At 41.0% G+C, this 21,801-nt stretch overlaps 1 protein-coding gene and 1 long non-coding RNA gene across 5 annotated transcripts in view; one reads left to right on the top strand and one right to left on the bottom strand.

Annotated features, from left to right (window-relative positions):
• LOC127371811 (receptor-type tyrosine-protein phosphatase gamma-like) overlaps positions 1-21,801 on the bottom strand; it is a 470,986-nt gene that overhangs the window by 178,558 nt on the left and 270,627 nt on the right. For all 4 annotated transcript variants that reach the window (XM_051414903.1, XM_051414904.1, XM_051414905.1 and 1 more), the window contains one exon: positions 8,197-8,379. In XM_051414903.1, coding sequence (XP_051270863.1) covers positions 8,197-8,379 — 183 coding nt within the window. The remainder of the gene's footprint in view (positions 1-8,196; positions 8,380-21,801) is intronic.
• LOC127371894 (uncharacterized) overlaps positions 1-21,801 on the top strand; it is a 204,395-nt gene that overhangs the window by 148,464 nt on the left and 34,130 nt on the right. The gene's annotated exons all lie outside the window — the stretch shown is intronic.

Below are 21,801 nucleotides of genomic sequence, written 5' to 3'. Positions count from 1 at the left end.
TTTCAGAAAACCATTGTTAATAGTGCCAACAGTGGCTGTTAAGTGAACTGCAGTCAGCATCCTGTTCACACTCAGTACACAGTTAACTAAGTGTGAGTAAGCATCATCCTAGGCAAAAATTAAATAAATTCAAATAAATGACAATCATATGTAGAATAAAGTTACTATCTGCAATGTTCCTATATTTTATTTGGATCACGGGCTCCATGCTGCTAACTAGCTTGCAGTTTACAAATCACCCCATCAGCCAAAAGCACGCACAAGCAACAAGCAACTCTTGCCGTGTGTTCAGCCTAATTGCTCACGTTTCTAGCTTGAACAAGCTTAGTTGGCCCCGCCCCTTTTTGCTCTGTGCACCAATATCAGTTGAGCAAGCCTCAGTCAAATTTTGGACAAGTTCTGCCTTTCCTGTACTTATGCTATGCTATGCTATGTGCTAGACTCGTCCGTGCTGAAAATGGTAAATGGACCTGTACTTGTATAGCGCCTTTCTTAGTCTTCCAACCACTCAAAGTGCTTTTACACTACATGCCACATTCACCCTTTCACACAGCGATGGCAAAGTCCATCGAACAGAAACTAACAATCATACACATTCACGCACAGCACCGGGAGCAATTTGGGGTTCAGTATCTTGCTCAAGGATACTTCGACATGTACTTTAACAGGAGCCAGGGATCGAACCCACAACCTTCTGATTAAGGAACGACCCGCTCTGCCTCTGAGCCACAGCCGCCCAACGTATAATGCCTTTCTAGTCTTCCGACCACTCGAATCGCTTTTACACTACATACCACATTCACACACCGATGAACAGAATCGGGAGCAATTTGGGGTTCAGTATCTTGCTCAAGGATACTAAAATGTATGGTGGGAGGAGCCGGGGATCGAACAGACAGCCTTCCAATTAGTGGATGACCCGCTCTGCCTCTGAGCCACAGCCGCCCTTTCACCAATCCTTTTACAGACCCTTGCTCTTAAATTAAATCTGGTAACATTAAGTTATGACTAAGGAGTAATACAGTTGTTAAAATGTCCAAGTATTGATTATATTTTGGGAGAAGATTATTTATATTATGATTAACCATCTGTTCACTAAATTGGACATTATCGCTCATCTACAATTGATATTACTACTGCAACCTGAAAATGGTTCATCTGCAGTTGGTTTATTGGTGGTTAATCAATCAATGCCCAGTTAGCTCAGTCGGTAGAGCTGGCGACCCATACACAGAGTCACTGCAGTGGCCCGGGTTTGAATCCGACCTGCAGCCCTTTGCTGCGTGTCATCCTCTCTCTCTACCCTCCTTTCCTGTCTATCTTCAGCTGTCCCTGTCTAATAAAGGCATGAAAAGCCCCCAAAAAAACAATTTTTTAAACACACAATGAACATGTTGAAGACTCCTTGAAGAATGCATGTTTTCAAAAGATGAAATTCATTATTTTCTTCATGCCTAAAGAGTTATTAAAACACGTAGGAAAACTTAGGTTGTCATAATTCATGCACAAAAAGGTCAAAGCCCGCCAGCAATTAATAAGAAACTGTTTTGAAAAAAAACGTTTTTCCTTCCAACCATAATGAGTTGTTGACTCCAAACTCAAGGTCGAGAAGTTAAAATTTGAGCTGTGAAGAAAACTACCGTGAAGCGAGTTTGTGACTGCTCCATCAGAGCATTCAGCAGCATCTCCACCTCCAGCAGGTGATCCCTCCACAGATGAAATGCTCATCTGTCGTTTAGAAACACTGAAGAATCCATGCATAATTTGTGGCAAAAACGCAGGGACATTTGTCTTGTTAGCCATGCATTATGTAGCAGGGGGAGAGCAGAAGCTGTGCACCATTTTGTTTCGCAGCTGTTGTTTGTGTTAGCATTTTTACATGGTTCTCTACATGCTGCGCCACCCCAAATCCATTTAAATGCTCTGCTCTGCTGTGGTTCTTACTTTACAGGTGGCCATCAGCACCATTATCTCTTTTTTTCTCTGCGAGCAGTGTGGGTGGCTTTGGGGAGATGGTTTGAGTCGCTGAAGGCCCGGGGACCCTCTGCATTAAACGTGTCGGAGAATTTTTCACCTCGACTGCGCGATGAGGTCTTCTTTTCCTCTGTCAGAGTCTCTCGCTCTCATCTTGTTGTGTGCGCTGGCGGGTGTCAGCGCCGGTGATCCTCTACCTGAAGGTCAGCCGGTCAGTCTGACTCCCACAGGGGATGACAACACACACTGTGTTCGCCTTGCTTGATTGAGCTAACTGCAGTCAGTCAAACGGATGTCTAACATACTGCCGCCCGCTCATGATGCAGTGACCGGGAGGTGCACAGGACATTTACTCACTCTTTGACCTTAATGAGTCACTGAAAATTGGGAACAAAGATGGGTACAGCAAGCATGGAGGGATGCTTTGTTCCTCAGCTCTCCTGTCTTGTAATGCTCACACTGTGATTAGAATCATTACTAGAACAGCCATAGCCATGTTGAGCCATATTTGCAGTATTGTTACTTTATAATTTTTTTAAAGGTTTTAGGATTTTGAATGCAAATTTGTCACTTTTCTCTTGATTTTGAAAACTCTAAATGTCTTGTTACAAGCTGTAATTTGTTTTTACTTCTGACAGAGCTGAACAGTGTCCCCTGCTTCCTGTCTTAAGGTTAAGCTCTAGGCCAGTTGCACTCACCTTAAAGGCTGTGACAGGGTGCTGGGTGGCCGTCTGACCATCTTCATTTTTTAAAGTATATTTTTTGAGCTTTTAATGTAGTGACAGCTGAAGGTAGACAGGAAAGAGGGCAGAGAGAGGGGATGACACGCAGCAAGGGGCCACAGGTCGGATTCAAACCCAGGGCTGCTGCAGCAAGGACTCAGCCTCGGTACGTGGGTCGCCAGCTCTACCCACTGAGCTAACCGGGCGCACCCTCTGACCATTTTCTAATTTGCAATCAAAATAAATAAATTCACAGTGGAATTGTATTTATTTGTTTTATACCAGTTAGTAAATACCAAATAATGTCCCTTAGCTGTTACTTGGGAAGTTCCATATAATTTATTCATTTTATCTGATAAATATTATTACTTATCTGGTCATGTTTCAAAAGTGGCCCCTAGGCAAAGCAATTTGAGTACCCGTGCTGTAGACTAAACAGACCTATCACTGTACAAGAGAGATATCAAAATTCTGACAGCAAACAGGTGTTGTCTGTTTCTTTAATGTCTACGGTAATGCTCTAGTTCTTTTTGGCCTCATACTCCACCAAGGATGAGCACCAGCATGTTGTCCACAGTGCTGAGCAGATTTTTACTGTCAGGCAGGGCAGGGTAAAGATTGGGGCTCTGAGCAGGTTGGAAACCACCTGCCACAACACCACATTTTCAAGTGATAAAATGGTTTTGTATGTAAAATCTAAATCCAAAAAGTAACTTTTAAGTGTAGCTGTAAAATAAATGTAGTGGAGTGCAATATTTCCCTCTAAAATGTAGTGGAGTAAAAGTAGCGTGGTGGAATAGCAATGTATGTTAAAGTAGTAAAGTAAGTAAGTAAAGTACCACAAAATTGTAGTGAAGTACAGTACTTGAATATATATGCTTTGGTACTTTCCACCAACAGCCACTCATCCTGCCAGTAGTAAGCCTGGATTATGAGCAATAGTGTGTGTGTTTGTGTGTGGATCTGTCTGCAGCCACATCTCACATACTACTGGACCCATCAATACTGTTATCAATTACTGTAACAGCAGGAACTTAAGTGACGAGCAGTCTGCCCAATGATCACAAATTACTAGAATTTTTTTTTTTTTAGCATTGCTACAAGAGCAGTGTCTAACAATATAGCCAAATGATTGTACCATCCAACACTTTTGTACTATGGGGTGCAATGAATATTGCAAAAAACATTAACTAAAAGTTCCCATAATTTCCAATCGTGTGATGGAATAAGTGTTACCATGCTCAGTAAAAGTCATTACAGGAAAATAGGTAAGCATGTCAACTCTGTATGACTGTTAAGTCAGGGCAGCACACTGACTGCCATATTCAACTTGCATCTGTTGCAAATATTTAATTTTTACTCCCAGCACTGATGTATTTAATCATTGCTGAAGCCTTCACCCTCACTTTCAACTTGAATGCAAATCAGCTCTCTGACATCACATGACTTGAAACCCCGGGAAGTCATAAACAGCTGCAGGAGCCATATTTTTAATTTCCCTCGCCGTTTCCTCTATGTAGCTGTTTTGACGCTTAGTTGACATTTGCCTGAGTGGATAACTGTATAATTAACGTGCCGGCTGCAACAACAAATGGCACTGTTATATGCAAGCACTATAGGGTGTTTCACCAGAACACTTAGCATATTCAAATAGCCTGCATATGATACGATGTGGGGATAGAGGACCCCCAAGAAAGTACTAGCCTTTTCAAACTGGGGTACTGACACATCCAGAGTGAAAGTATGCGCCCCACCATGAAAATACACTGGAAGTGAGCAGTAAGTTTGGATGAACTGAGCATTCAGTAGAAAGGCATCAAGAACAAGACAGATGAACACTACGCAATCATGACATACCTAATAAATGCTTAATAGAGACTGGGGACTTTCCCCAACATTATTATTATTATTACAACATTATCAACTTAAAAGAAAAACTTGCATTGCCGAGCCAATCCAAGTCTTGAGGGTGATGACATCCAGAAGTTATAGCATTTTTCTACCATATAATATTGCTCGGGACATTCATTTTTACTGTTTGGCAAAGCTCTTTTTGTTACAAAGTGATTCGCTATATCTCCAGTTTGTTTCATTACATGGGACTGTAACTATAGGATTTTAACTTCAGGTGATGATCCAGTACCCTACACACATTTCTATGAAATTTGCGGTCAGGTGTATGGTCCAGGAAGGATGAATGCTATTGTAATAACATGATTTGTGGCATCACAAACAGTTTGGTCCAGTATGCAACTTGGACAGTGTGAAGCCACCATTGCACATCCACTGAGAATGGATTTTACAGTGAAGTAGGAGACATCTTGTGTCCAGCTGGAAAACTTCAGAAATAAACAACTTTTGCATATTCAGAGATTCTGGAAGTTTCAATGAGGTAGAAGAAGTAGATTACTTTTTCTGGATTTTAAAGTGGAACATTTTTGCATAAAAAACACATTACTGTTCATACTTTTGATACAAATGATCTAATTTAATATTTAATTCAAGTGACACATATTTCATTCAAAATTGTGTAGCCTATATAATACTCGTCTATTATCAACATCATAAGTCTGAATGCACAACATTCTTGTGGCAGCAGAGGTATCTGTCCTGTCTTGAGAGCAGATTTGAACTACAGTGACAGCAAGATACATGGAAAGGCCATGACAGCAGTTAGTGAGGAGCTGCTCTGTGTGTGACTGTTACAGGATGTGCTGTAACGCAGCTCGGCAGCAGGTGGAGAGGATTGACAGCTTATTTCATCTGAGGATGTCACACGCTTTCTTTCCCGTGCATAACGCTGGTGAAGACAAACACGTTTTGCAAAAATACAGTGACCTGCTGCATGCAAATGTTTCAGTGTCAGTATCAAACATCCCAGACAAATGAACAGAAGATATTCTGGGTGGAGGGGTTCAATTTCTAAAGAAATTTATCTATATAATCTAAAGAATCTTACAATTATGATTTTGTTATATTTAGAGCCTTGCTCAGTGGCGGCCTGTTTGAGTGGCAGGAGCCCAAAAAACAAAAAGAGAAGGGCATCAGCACGCAGAAAGTTGTGATGTGTTTATGGTGAAACAACTTAGTCAGGGTTTGGATTAGAACCCTAGAGAGCACTGTATGTTTTGTCCACTGGAAGGACATCCTAAAAGGAACATTAACACGTTTTGTCCACCGGAAGGGCACCCTGTAGTGCAGCCTAGACAACAATATATCATGTTTAGTCCACCATAGAGGAATCAAAGACGACACAATTCGTTAGATGTATCGAATATAATTTGTTGAGATATGTTGTCTTTGAAAGGATCAGACACTTATATTTGTTGCCACTATTTGTTGCAGTCTCTCTTCGTCATTAAGGCTAATATAGGCTTTATTTTTACACAACAAAGTTGGCTTAGTGAAGCTACAGTAAACCTATATTAGCAATTTCTTCAAATGTGTCATCACATATGACATACATCCTTGATTGAGCAAATGATAGGATGTAAAACATTATTGTGCTAAACACACAGCTGTGCTCCGGGCAGCACTCAGCGTGCTGTCAACAGCGACGCCAACCATCTGTGGCCTCTGCCTCTCAAAAGCCTTTCAACTCCATTTCTCCATTTCTCCACTGAGGGGAAAGGATCATCCATCTTAGTGACAACCTGGAATTGTGAAAAATACCTATGGCTGACAAGGAGGGTCCTCGAGATGCCAAGAGAGCCAAATGCAGATGGCCCGCTGCTGAATCCTACAGGCAGTGACACCTGCCATGGCACTTGTACTAATATGGATGCAGCATGTCTGAATGGAAATGGGATGTGTAATCTTCATCATAAATGACTCGCTGCATATTGCACCTGTCTTGTTTTATAATCATATGCGGGGAAGTGATGCAACAGATGTTTGACATGCAGACACCTGCCAATATGAGCTGGGATTATTAGAGCTGTCACACTTCAGCTTTTCATTCTCTTTGCACCATGGTCTGTCGCAGCCTGATATTGTTACAAACATTTTGTCATAAACAACTGGCAGCATTTCTTTGAGGAACATGACTGACTGCTATTTTGGGGTTTGTGACTACAGACTGAGATCTTAACTTTGGAAAATGCGATGTTCAGTGACAAGTGAAACATGATTTAAGAAAGAAAACAAAAGGTCTCAAATGATAATTTGGGTTTATTCCACAATGGGTCTTATTTTCAAAGTTCTGTCCATAATTTCTATCAGTTATGATAACATTGCCCACAACCAAAGTGCTCTCTGAAATCTGGTAACGTGATGACAGTGATGGCAAGAAAAATGAGCAGTGCAACAACAAGAGAGACTGTAAACAGTTTATCCAGATTTTCTAAAGCACTTTATTTGGGGTCAAAAAAAAAAGTGAGCACATAGATATAAGCCATAATCCCTCATTACAGAAGAAAACTGTGAGAACACAACTATGGCAAGAACAGTATTCCAGTAAAATTGAAACAGGGTGTACTTTTTTTATTAGTGCTACCATGTTCCCATGCCTCAGCAATCAAGCCTGTGTACCAAAAGGTATGTTTGTATGCTACTAAATCATTCTGACAAGTACGTCTTGTTGAAAATGTAATTTGCTGCATAGGTAAGGTTCACTAGCATCGTAGATGGTGCTATTAAGAGGCTAGGGGAAAAATTTCCACTGAAAGAAATAAGTCACTACTAAACATAGCTGTTAGTATCACACTGATCTGTGTTCAGTAGCATATCTGCCATTCAGTATCCACACATTGGTATTCAGTGTAGGCTAATTAGGCTGTCACTGTCCTAAGATCAATGGGGAAGCTTCTCTGTCACACGTCACGTCACTACTGAGCACAATGATCCCGTTACACACAATACCAAAGTGTTACACGAAATAAATTAATAATTTCATTGTTAGACAATGTTAAGACTAGAACACACAAAAAAGTGTTACAAGTGCCACTCAAGTGTAAACCTATCGTGAGTTTGGAATTATGGCTATTGCCATCTTCGTTTTATGGAGCCAGAAGTGACCCTGTTTGGACAAGAGCGTGGAGCTGGTGGGTGACATACTGCAAATTTGGCTGCACTTGGTTTTGGTTCGGATTTAAAAAAGGTCAGCGTGCCTGGTCACAAGCCTTCTCATATTACAGAACAAACCCTTGATTCATATTAGATCAGTGCTGAATAGTTTGACAGTTGGCCCTGAGTTTGAGCGTTGAGCTGGATGGACTCACTGAGAATGACAAGGTAGCCATGCCCTAAATCATACCCTGCTTTATTGTCTACACTAGGGAACTCAACATGTTTCAAATGCTTAACAAAGCATATCAGCACCTATTTTCTTCTCTAACCCTAACACTAAATTGTCCATATGCTTAGTTTTTTCTTGATAACATTTAGCTTACTCTTTCATTTTAACATCTTCAAACATTTCAGTTACTCTAAGTGCAGAAACTAGCTTATCCCACATACATGGAGAAGTTACGTACAAGGAGAAATCCAATCTTGTGTTTACCTGTTTTTCCTGTGTTCTTCATAGATGTCTTATTAGATGATTCAGTATCAAAGCCCTCCAGTGTCAGTTCCTGATACTCTGTGGATACTTTAGTATCCTGGTCCACAATGTTGATTGGCGACTGGTTTCTCTCTCTGCATTCTGGGTAGGCTAAAGCCCAGCCCTCGTCTGGCCCGTATATACCTGAGGAAGACAAGGAATGCAACAGGGTCTCGTCACTAGAAGGATACAATTGGATGTAAAATTGAGCAGACTTTAAAAGGATTCATCAGAGAAAGAAAGTGACATTTCAAAACCATCTCATGTCCTCTGAAAACAGCTGACAGTGTGCACTGCCAAGTCATCTGAATTCCAATTAAACATTGCACACAGAATAACATCATGAGCCAGCTGCTGAAAAAGCAAAACATTTTCATTTGTGTGGTAAATAGAGAATTTCAAAATGTCATCATTATGAGGCTGTGATGCATCCCCTGCTGCCTTTTTGCGAAATCTTACATATAAGAAATAATTCTATTTGGTTTTGCACTGCTGACCTCCTCCTCAACTTCTCCTCAGACAACCCCTCTGCAGTCAGCATCAATCACAACATTACTGGGCTGACGGGGAACCCTAAAACACCCCAGATGAGTTATGAGGAAGCTAAAGTGCAGGTATGTGTCTCTGTGTCTCTGTGTGTGTGGAGAGGCATCCTTTGACAGTAAATGTCCACTGACTGAAAGCCTAAGGCCAGAGGCGCACTGGAGTCACTTTTTGCAAAGGCTGTAAAAGAAAGACAGTCAGAGGAAGGGCCAGGACTGAAATGTCACAGGGCCCTGCTTTACCACCTGAGTGTTTACTAAAAGAGCAGGGCTGTAGCTACTAGGCACACCAGGGGCAGGATGTTGCCTGAGGCCCCACACCACCACAGCCCCACAGCCCCACCCCTGAAGGCAATTAATTCAATGCTAACAGGAAAAGGAGAGCAGTAAAACTCAAACATCTGGATTCTGTTCTGTGTTCAACAATCAACTACCTTTCTTGGCTCTGATTGGTTGTTTTGTTCAGGCCCACCAACATCTCTTTTTCAGGGCTGCTGATAGGACAGGCAAAAGGGATGGGCTAATGTGCCACAGAACTAAAAAGTAGGATAGTAATAATGGACACATTTTTAGTAATATATAACTAGGCATAAACAGGTTTGAATGAGTGAGGCAGGACATATTTTGCTGGGGATGGAGATGGGGTGTCAGGTTAACAAGGGGGTTAATTTAAGTCATTTTGCTAACAAGGTGGATGACATCCACCCTCATCCACCTACTTGCCTGTAACCATGCCCAACAGTGATGTCAAGCTGTACTGACACACCTGAGTACACTCTTAGGTCACTGCAGTAAGGTTCAGCCCCTGGACTCTACCTGATGTTAAGTTGCATTTTAAACGGAAGTGAGAGAACTCATGGCAGTTATCAAATGTGATATTCTGTGCTTTCTAAAAAGAAGATATCAGAATGAGAGCACTTATCAAGCCTACTGGAGTTATTATTATTAACATTATAAAAACTGAATACTAATCTTAAGTATGTTTTATTTGAAGTAGCCTATTATCTTTTGCCAATGTCTTTCTATCTTCTCCTCTGCTATTGCTATGACCCAGTTTCATCTTATCTTAACAGTGTGCTCCATTCACGATAATACAAACTGCAAGTCCACTGCTATTCCTCCCTGCATGTGGCCTAACAGCAAAAAATATCAAGAGACTTGTATATGTATTTTGGGCATTTTTTGTGAATTAACAAGATGAGACAGACATGACTTTTGAAGTTTGATTTTGTTTTTGTAGAAACTGGTGTATTATTCCTGCATTTATGGTTTTCATGTGACCGCATACCTGTCTCAGACCTGTATTATGGGATGGAAAATGTAGATAATAGGCCACATGACCCTGATTAATTGCTCTACATTCAGACTTATATTCCGATTTGCTCCTTTGTGTCAGGCACAGAGAAGCTTTGCTACGGTGCCATTTCCCATTCGAGCTGCGTTGTGAGCAGCACAGACCTATAATTCTCCTGTCAGTGAAAACTAGTCGAGCTTTACAATGTGGAGGACGAGACGTGAACCATTAAAAGCAGTTTTCATTGAGACGCTGCTAAACATCAGGCAAGGTGTATTACTTTGGCATTTACTGGAATACACAGAGAAATGGCTCAAGTTGACGTGTTGATGCAACTTCTGAAAATAGCAGTCATCTTCCCTCTCAAATACTGCTGTAGAGGTTTTTGAGTTGTGTAAGGGCCAATGAAAAGGTAGAAGACAACTACCCTGTCACTGGCATATTTATTGTGTTACTTTGAACTGCAGACAACTGAGTTTTTATTTCTGTCCAAATTTGGTTGTTGCTTATGTTGTTTAACACTGCTGTTGCAACTGTGAAGGCTGTTAAGTTTGTTTGGCATTCCACTGATTTTACACATTGAGGTCAGTACACCAGTCATGGACTAGTCATGCTTGTTGTATAATGTTTTCTGTGGTGAGTCTGAGACAATAACTCATGAAAAAGACAAAGTAATATCATTACTCCACAACAGCAACCCTGGGGTGTGGAGCTTGAAAAACATCAGCGCAACAGTGCAAGATCATTCACAAACCCACCTTGCCAATCTATCTAAAGAAGGGAGAGCGCGGCTGTGACTCAGAGGAAGAGCGGCTCGTCCCCTAATCGATGCCATGCATCAGTGTGTGAATGTGTATGAATGTCAGGTTCTGTTTGATGGGCTTTACCATCACTGAGTAAATGTGTGTGAAAGGGCGGATGTGCCATGTAGTGTAAAAGTGCTTTGACTGGTGTTTGGTTTGTCCATCCTGGGCTACCCTCGAAATATGACAACAGTTTTTACACTAGGTGTGACGCAGCGAGAAGACACTGTTTATTAAAAGACAATGGTGGCAGCTTAATAGGTTAACGTAGATGTTGCTAGCATCAGTTCAATCACAACTGAAGAGCAGTTCTTCACTGAAAGAAGAGCAAAGAATAGCACTCAAGGCTTTTGTTGACTACATTATATGGTTTATTGATCTGATTGGTTGAATTTCGCCCATGATAGATAGTGATAGACAGATGGTTCATCCAATCAATTGCCAACTGCCAAGCACTGTTTGAAAGTACAGCAACTTCCCAGATGGTTCTGGTGCACTCAGGTTACTGATTGCATAATGGGAGATGTTTGACGTCTGTTTAGAACACTGGGGTAGTGCTTCCCACTGCTCCTTTAGTTTGTCACTTTGCGTGAATCACACCCTGCCAACATTCGATCAATGTGGGTAATCCAGCTATCTGTCAGTGCCATTGGAGAAGGTGATAGAGGCTTTTCTTAGTTTTGTGGCATTGTCACTAAAATAACTTAAAGAAAGTCTATTTTAGAGAGCAGTCAAGCAGCAAGTGTGAGTGTTCTAACCCTGATGCTACACTCCATTAGCCCTCAAATCTGCCAATGAATTTGAATAAAGGGGTTCCAGCCCTCAATTTATCATTAACACTGAGTGTATAATTGTACAACTAAGTATAATTGTAGGTTCCCTGGTTTTTATGTAGTTAGGATAACTGATACTATACAGCTTCTTTCCAAATAATAAAAAAATAAAAATCTGATGCTCTCGAACATAGACATGTGAGACATGTGACCAAGGGATATTTTGAAGTCTGTAGGTTGGGTTTATATTTTATAAAGCCAAAAAGGGTGGAGCACAGGGGTGGATCACAGGTGGGTTAGCAACTGGCAACAACTACAACTTAGTGTGAGCCTGGGCTAAGCCACATGTCAATTCAGAAAATATTCTTGCAAACATATCTCTTTAAGCTTCAGGATCAGGATCGCCTATTTACATACCCAGCAGAACAGAGCAAAATGTATTTGGAGTTGTGTTTGTATCCAATTTATGTAAGTTTAATTTTCACTCTCCTTGAAACCAGGTTGATGTGAGAGTAAGGAGAGAACCAAAACAGTAGTTACGTTTAAATAGCTTTTAATTCTATACATGTAGGATTCAGTGTTATCTAGTGGTGAGATTTCAGATTGCAACCAACTAAAACCATTTGACTCAACCAAGCGGGAACTTACGAAAAAAGCGAAAAGCCCTGTCTACAATCACTGTTTGGTTTGTCTGTTCCGGGCTACTGTAGAAACATGGGAGTTTAACATGGTGGACTACAGGACCTGCTCCCTCTGTAGATAAAAATGGCTCATTCTAATGTAACAAAAACACAAGTTCTTATTATGATTATTATAAACTTATTATACACTAATGAAAACATACCTATGGATATTATATTCAATTTCTGAAAATAGATCCGCCTAAATGTTACACACTGGACCTTTGAAACAGTTACTAACTGATAAGACTACCACGGAAAGTATTATAAAGAGTCATACTGAAACATTTACAATGTAAAAGATGGCTGTGATTCCTCATCTTGACCACTAAAGACCATAACTCATATATTACTGGTCATTACAACTTCCAAATTTAACAATTGTTGCATATCTGGGATATTGCAACATTAAAAAGACTTATTCTTTCTGAGTAAGGAAGTTGGAAGGAGATTAAAAATGATCAGCTGATTAAATTTCCGTGATCTGTAGATACACCAACATGTTTTTAGCCACAACAGTGGCTCCAAAACTACGTTCCAGAGCTGGTGGGAGGCTGGCATTTCAGACTTCCACACTGGTAGCTGAGCAAGAAATGCAGTCAATTGCTATTTTGTTCAAAATCTAATGCAATTTTATTACAAAGTTCAATCCAAATGCAACTTGAAAAGATCCAGCCTCCATAACTGTTTTTTTTTATTTTTTATTTACTGATAAACAAAGGCACTGCTAGAGAATTGTCCAGCATTGGTGGAGGTTTGTGCCTCTCTGAGTGTGCTCTTGTTTATATTGCATTTTTATAGGAATACATGCATGGCTGTCATCCCTTACATCCCACTCACTTTTATTCTCTCACTGAAACATCATGAATATCAGTCTGAGTGCACAATCTCCATAAATATGTATGTCTGACGACAATTGTAGGACTGAATTCCCAGAGATCTTAATAGTTTCATGCCCACACCTTTTTTTATGAAACCTTAACCCTTTTAGGATGTATGGGATGAAACACACAGCTATGGAGTATCACAAAATCTTTGAGAGCAAAAGAGGAAAATGATAAACAGGGAGAACATTAAGAGGCGAGCTGGATAGATATATATGAGGAGTTGGGAAAAAACAGGGCAGATGAGGAGGTCAGTGCCATGGAAACAGACAGATTTTTTTATTTCATATGTATGTGTGAGGAAGTGTCATGTGGGTGCATGTTTCTACAGCCTCGTGTCATTGATTTTTAGAGGAATCTGACCAAATCTGACCTTGTGGCAGCATTACGAATAACTAAATAGAAATAGAAAGTCTTCTCACTGATGGAGATCATATAGAGGAACCACTTCTATACTGACACTGTTTCATAACCAGTTAAAAGCTCTTTGTAATATGTTTAAACATTAATGTATCTATAGATCACTCAAACCTAAAAACCTAAAAATCAACTTTAATCTGCTTTCTAAGGTTGAAAAATCCTAGAAATGCAGCGTTTGTCTTTAAGAAAACATGGTTCATTATAAGACTGATTCTTAATCACTCCCATGTTAGTCTCACGTGTATAAACATACAAATCAGTTAGACACTGTTTTAAAGTCTTTAAGTCTAAGTTTAGTTAAAATATTGAATTTTCTTGTAAAGTCAAAGCATTGTCATTTTAGATGTGCAGTTTTAAGCTCAAATAGAGTCCGATCAAGATTGAGGTCTTTATCGGAGACAGGCGACAGATGTTTTATAGGTATATGTGCTCCTATGTCAGTAACACAACGTGTGTTTACTGATCTGCTTCCAGTTGCTGTGTTTATTCACTTCCATTATATTCACACTGCAGCTCAGTTTCAAAACCCTCATTAAGGAACGGGCATGTATAAGCTCAAAATTATGACTTATACTGCATGAGATTTTAAAAGAAAGCTAAATCATTCACTGCTTTTGCATCTGTAACACAGCCATTATGTGTAACACACTCTTTCATAACCTTTAAGTTCGAAAAGACATTAAAGTCGACTGGTGACTCACAGTGTTAAACTAATTTCAAAGATTTGCAGCAAAAAAACATCAAGCTGTCGTCACATTAACAGCTCACACATTTGCTTTGGGAAATGTCTTTCTCATTCTGCCTGAAGTACAAACATGTCTGAATAAACACAAGATGTTATGGGAACTAATTTTATTGTAGATGTGGAGTAGATCAGTTTGTCTTGTAATGTAATGCATCATAGGTTAATCACCTTTCATGATTTTCCCACACTCTTTCTCTGTCAGCTTTGAGCAGCTCTGTTACCAGTTTGGATTCAAGTTGATTTCATTAGTTTTTAGCCTCTTCATCAGCAGCATCCCATGATGTACTTATTTCCCATTAGTTGGAAAAGAACAACAGTCAGCCTCTTGCGGATGGATCGTTGTCTGCATTTCATAGTGAACCGGTTATTCAAGCATTACACCAACAACTGCAGCTGCACTAAATGCCTGAAGAAGACCTCGGCTTCAAATTGGCAATGTCAACAAAAACTGATCCGAGCTCTGTCTGAATCTCTCCTTCTTTGTCTCCCTACTTCCCCTGCCCACTTAGACTAGCTCCCACTATATGCACCCCTCTCTCTCTAAACTCTGCCCCTAATTGAAAGCAATACTGGGCTCCTGGGCTCTAAAATGAATTTGTCTATGATTACTCATGCCCTGGCGCGTTGCGAGCACCAGGTAATGTCTATTTCATTGAATTAGGCGGCATCCTGTTCTCTTTCCCCTCTCCTCCATGTCCGTCCTTGCCCGGGGGCGGCTATTGATTGAGATGGTCTGGCTTTCCTATAAGGCTTACATTACCTATGGATCCAGACAGCCGTGGCCCAGCCGGCGAATGCAGCTGAAGGAAAAACCTGAAGCGATTAGTCACTGCCTTAATACAGCTAATTTCTGCTGAAAGCAGCAGTATAAGGCAGTGCAAAGGTAAAGGTGGGAAGAAAAGAGGAGACTGGCATGACTGCTAGAGTGCTAACCTCAATCACACACCTGGCTAATGGCTAAGAAGCTGTGTGCTGAATAGGCGGACTCACAAAAGGGCACTGAACCTCGAAATCTAGCTCCTTCTTTAAGATTCTCTGGCTGCATGTGTTAGGAAGTTGTTGAGAGCAAGTGTTGAGTGCCATACAAAAGAGCTTGTACTATGTCATTTGTAATAGTTCATGTACCATATATAATTAAGTTACTCCATCCATCCATCCATCCATCCATCCATCCATTCAATATTGTTCACTTATCCGGGGTCGGGTCGCGGTGGCAGCAGGTCAACCAGGGCACTCCAGCCGTCCCATCTCACCAGTAACGCCTTCCAGCTGCTCTTAGAAAATCCAATCCAATGCACTGCTTGGCCATTGTTTATCTTTTTTAAAAACGCCACACATGGTTTTTTGAACATTGTAGTCTTGTAAGGCCCCATGGATGATAAAATTCTGCTTAGGTCCTGTCCTGCTAAGACTAAGACAGCAAGTTGCTTTCAATTAAGTTAGTCCATCCGTCCATCCATCCATCATCCAGTGGCCACCTCCAAAGGAAGGCAGCCAGAAGCCATCCTAATTAGATGCCAAAAGGAGTAGCGACGGCTCTACTCCGAGCTCCCTCACATCCAAGCTCCTCAATGGTGAGGTCCCGTACAACCTGCTTCACTGTTGATATCGCACCGATCCACCTGTCCATCTCACACTCCATTTTACCATCACTCATGAACAAGACCCTGAGATACATGGATAGCAACTCATTCTCAACCCTGGTCCTGATCAATTGGGTATTCATTTTCATGATGCGATAGAGTTCTGAATATTAAAGGAGACAAGCTAGTATGAAAAGGATTTTATTTAATAATGAATCCACGGGAAGACTTCAACTCATCATCTTTTTTAACAACATCACAACCTTGGATTTTTTTCAGAAAAAACTAAACTGACAGCACAACTGAAACCAGGCAAAGATGACTGTGATGGACTTCTCCAGGCAAAAATCCTGAGGAGGAAAAAACTACATTTGTTTATATTTTAATTTGTGTCTGGCAGCTAGTGGACGGCACTGTCGTGCATTTTTAGTCCAGGTGAGGATTTGAAAGCAGAGACAGGCTGGGGAGAGTCTGGTGCTGACAGCATCCAGAGTACAACTAATACACCTCCCTTGATTGGTTCTTCTCCTCTGAATCCAGGCCTCCTCGACATGCAGGCCAACTCATTTTGATTTCTGTATTGATTTCTGCCATTTCCCCACTAATCCTGATGGAATCAGTACAGGGAGAGAAGACTCTTAGTGCCTGCTGAGAGGACACTTCCTGCCAAATGGAGAAGAGAAACACACCACACAGCTTTCTCTTGTTCTCATTATTTCCACGCTTGAGAAGACCTTTTTTGATGTGAACAGTTAATTGTAGGAGATGGACATATGGCAAGAACGTGTCTTATTTTCCTGGACAGAACAGGAATTGCCATGAAAGCTTGTTCTCCATTTTCTTCCCTCAGCTTCCCCCTCCTGTCCTTCGTCTCATTAGGCACACCTTGATTTCATTGTTATTCTCCAGTTTTTCAGATTTCTTCTGACAGCAAATTTATCTCAAAGGTGTTGGTGCCTTTGTATAAAAAAATATCTTTTGTCTTTAGAGGCTTGCAGTCCATAATTGTGATCTTTAGGCAGCTTTCTTTTCCTCCATACAGTCTTGGGTTTGTTTATGCTGCAAATTGGAATCTTGGCAGGCTTTTCAGCAAGAAGTGAGCAAGGTCACCAGTACAGCATCTGCTTCAAAAATGTCTCTTAATTGACTGAAAAGCCTCAAACTCTCTCAAAGGTCAGAAGTGGCAGCCAGGTGTATTTACAAAGTAAATAATTGACAGAGATGAAGAGCGGGCTCTCTCTCCTGAGAGTTGCTGACAATCTGCAGTAAAACTTGCACAAAAGCAACAGGAATCTTAGCTAAGAGAACAATGTCCCCCTCCCCCGCTCTGTTTACCTGAAGGTACAATTCATCTTTGCTAATGTTAGCTCTCCTCTCTGTGGCAGCACTTCCTTTATCGCCTGCTCCTCATTATGTTCAGTCTGACTGCCATCTCGCAATTCAAACATATTCAGAGGCTTCCTTTGTGTGCTCACTACCCTAGGATAAAGTCTATATGGCAAAGGTCCCTTGCTAGGTTTATTGTCTCCTTCTGACAACTATTTCAGCTTGTTACAGGGCCCACAGCTTTTGCGTGACACACGCATTAATATATCAGATTGACCCCTCCTAGGTCCCGTCCCTTTTTGTGCTGTGGTCCAATAATAGTTGAACAAGCCTCGGTCCGAAACTTGGTCAACTTTCTAATTTCCTATGAGCCAATTTTTTTCCCAGGGTGGGGAAGTTGTGGCCCGCCCTTCTCTGCCTCTGATTGATTGATAATCGTTGCCTTCGTTGGTTTTGTTGGTTAGGTTAAGTAAGAATGTCAATGCCAATCTGAGGTAGATTGGGGAGATCATGGTAAATGGTAAATGGACCTGTACTTGTATAGCGCCTTTCTAGTCTTCCGACCACTCAAAGCACTTTTACACTACATGCCACATTCACCCTTTCACACACATTCACTCAGTGATGGCAGTCCTTCAAACAGAAACTAACATTCATACACATTCACACACCGATGCACAGCACTAGGAGTAGGAGGTTCAGTATCTTGCTCAAGGATACTTCGACATGTGGCACCAGGAACAACCAGGAGCCGGGGATCAAACCAACAACCTTCCGATTAGGGGATGACCCGCTCTGCCTCTGACTTCACCATCATGGGGAAAAAATATTGCTTCCTGTAAATCGTTTGCTAGCTAATTCCATCTGTCTTTTTGACATAGAGGAGCCTAGCACATAGCATATCTAAGTACATGAAGCATATTTTTCCCAATGATGGTGAAGTCATGAACAGTCCTACTGAGCCTCTGATTGACTTGTAGAGAGAGAGAGAGAGAGAGAGAGAGAGAGAGAGAGAGAGAAGTGAAAAGAGAGAGCCTGTTTACTGTAAACTGTGATCAAATACTACAACTGTTTAGGTCTGGGTCAACATCAGTTTAAACTCATCTAGTCTAGACATAATAAAAACCCACAAAGTGAACCTTGACTGAACAATTGTACCTGATATCACACACACTACCACCACTTTACATTCGGCTGTGTTGTGGAAAATCAAGTGGTGCGTGCGACACTCTGCAGCTGAGAGTTCCCTTAAGTGAAACAGGAGAAACAAGGTGGATATTGATCGCTGAGACCTACAGGGTCAGGAAGTAGAGGGATGTTGATGTGTCACCAAGGGGTGCTGCAAGTTTTATGTTCCAGTCAACACTGCCTCTGACATACAACGTGGCAAAGCAGATATTTGGTTTGTGTTACCTTCAAAATTAAGGTCTTAAAGTAAATATCTTTGACCTTTGTGTTGCCCCTAATTGGCCAAAAAAACAAAGTAAACTAAAACAAATAATACAGAACTACAATAATACTAGTGTCATACTAGTATTTGTTTAACCAAGAACCAAAACCAAGTATGCCAAATACACACTGCCAACCACTGCCAAAAATAAGACATGGGAGTCACGGGAGTTGTTGTTTTCACCACCATTGCCGTCACTGATGTCGGCTTCTCCCGGTTAGGATTCCTTCAGTGTTCATGGTTCAGGAGGTTTCTACCGGGAGCCCAATGATCCACAGAGGTCTCCTCTTCTCCGAAACAAACAGACCCGCTGATTAAAACCACTAAACACACTGAATAAAGCAGTTCCACCTTAACAATCACTGCTTCTCCCACGCTGTTGGACAGACAAACGTCGTCCTGGATGGGCTGTGAGCCGAGCTGCTGCTAACGTTAGCTCAGCTTGTTTCTCTGATAACTTAAGATCCAGACGTCTGATGACTAAAATCCTTCATCCGGTTCAAATCTAGAGTTAAAAAGCACCAAGATCTAAACAGTGGATGGTAACAATGTGGCTTCTAACTGGAGCTTCAACTGCAACCAGCAAATGAAAAATGACTAAAAGGATTATCAAAATAGTTGGTAACAAATTTTCTTTTGATCAACTAATCGATTAATCAACTAACCATTGCAGCTCTACCAGGCACCGTGCAAACTTGACCTTATACCTATGTCCAACTGTTGCTGCCATGGAGTTCACCAACACTCTGCAATATTCACAAATAATGATCGGCACAAGACTGATATGAATCACTGAAAAATCACCATTACAGCTCCTGCAGTTACACCGAGGACTGAAGACAAGCATAATGGGGAGGGGGGGCAGAGACAACTCTGACAAATGGAGAGTGGAATAGCAGAGGATGTACTGTACTGTGTGGATGTGCAGGTGCATTAAGTTCTCTGAACAAGGTTACCCAGAGTCATCCCATTACCTTACATCATTACAGGACATATGTCTGAATGCTTTGTTCCTGAATCCATTAAGCCCCAGCACTGTGTAAGCATACGTCATAACAATCTGACACCTTGTTTTCTTCTGTATCTCTTTATCTTTCGCATCAGCAGTCAGCTCTGAAATACCAACCAAATCCACAAAAACGACCTAAGTAAATGCACCGAAAAACCTACTCCTTGTTCTTAATTTTCCTTCAGTAATCAGTTGGTGATTAATATTCATGAACATGTAATCTTGGAATCAGTCTTCTAATAAATGTACCAAGTGATCCGCCCGGTGCAGCAGTTAATTGTGTTAACTGCTCGAAGTGTCAGCATTTCCCTCAAAATGGCTGCCTCATTATCTCCTCCGAGACGATGCTTGTCACTCAGCGTGGCCAATTACTGTGCTCCATCATCAACACATGAGAGAGGAGCCGGGGAAATGTGCCCGCCAGCCATAATAAGGCATGATCAGTGCCACACAAGTGTCAGAAAAATATCAACGCAAGGCTAAAAAGAATCACAGGGGCTTTGGGGATCAGTCCCCGGTAAGATTTGGCACATGATCGGAAATCATTTATGAAATTCTCATGAACCAATCAGAACTATTTCCACACCAAATAAATATAATGGTGAACATAAGGTGTGGAAATCCTAACTAAATTTTTTTTTCTTCAGTTGCTGAGATTTCAATTTTATTAATTTACTTTTATTTCATCCCAGGGGAAACTGGCTTGTGCTGAAAACAATTGAAAACTAGAAGAAATAAAGCATACCAAAAGCAGAAATAAATGAATGACAGTTGTGAAAATGTTAACATAAAAACATGATCCAGATTTATGAATAAGGCAAATAAGAAAGCACAGAAAATAAAAGATTTATTGACTTCTGGGAGCAAACATAACCTCCTGTTGAAGTGTGTATGTAGGCTCCCATGGGTGCTGACTCCTGTCACCTTGAACACAAGAGCCATCCATTCCGCTTTGTGACCAACGGGAAGAAACCGGCCAGAGTGAGCACACATGTGGGTGGAAAGGTGCAGTCTGTAGAAGCTGAAATGGCACTCAGCCTTAATTAGATAAAGTAAAACTGTGTGTGTGTGTGTGTGTGTGTGTGTGTGTGTGTGTGTGTGTGTGTGTGTGTGTGTGTGTGTGTGTGTGTGTGTGTGTCTGAGTGCATGTGTGCGTGCTGAGAGAGACAACATGACAGAGACAGATAGGGAGGAAGAGAGAGAGTGTTGACAGAAGGCCACTGCGGCTCGTGGCTTGCCATGGGCAGTCAGTAAGTCTGGTTGAAGCCACTGTCACAGTCCATTTCACAGCAGTCCAACTTCACACACACACAAACACATACACTTAAATTTGACTGGCTATCAAGCATGTCAACCACAGTCAGACCAAGACACACGTTACAGATTTTAAATTTTCCAACAGGTCTGATCAACTGAAAATAGACTAAATACAGTGAAAGTAACAGAAACAAAGTAAGTTATATATGTTCTTTTGGATCCCAAAGGTGACCAGGCCTTAAGCTAACTCTACCAAGGGCTGGATACAAAAAATAATACACTAGAAATGTATCTGTATACTAGAATTAGAGTTCCCTTAAGCTTTATCAACGTTGCTTTGTCCTATCATGTCTTCTTCAGCAAAAGTTGCTGTTCATGGGCAGCACCATCGACATTTATAAAGATAGACAACATGACAGCTCCCCACAAGTAAAGCCACAACACCTGGATCATCCCCTGGTGGCTGATTGCAGTATAGATTATAGAGCCCGCTGCCTACATGGTAACACATGGGACATGCTTATCCCACTGATGTATGTTCATAAGTGTTTTTCTAATCAGTTCAGTTTTAATTAGTTTGATAAAAAAGGGAGTTTTATATGGAGCTATTATTGTATTGTATTATTTACCAATGTGGGTGGAGAGTTATGTAACTCAATCTGCGTGTGCGTAATCAGATTTGTAAATGTGTAAAATAATCTGTAAATATGTACTGAGATTTATGAATGTGTACAGGAATCTGCAAATGTTTGTTCAGAAACCATGTGTGCATAATCAGATTTGTAAGTGTGTAAAAAATC

The sequence above is a fragment of the Dicentrarchus labrax genome, unplaced genomic scaffold (assembly GCF_905237075.1).
Source record: "Dicentrarchus labrax unplaced genomic scaffold, dlabrax2021, whole genome shotgun sequence".
In the NCBI taxonomy this organism is placed as follows: Eukaryota; Metazoa; Chordata; class Actinopteri; family Moronidae; genus Dicentrarchus; species Dicentrarchus labrax.
This window is presented reverse-complemented; position numbering and strand designations above follow the sequence as displayed.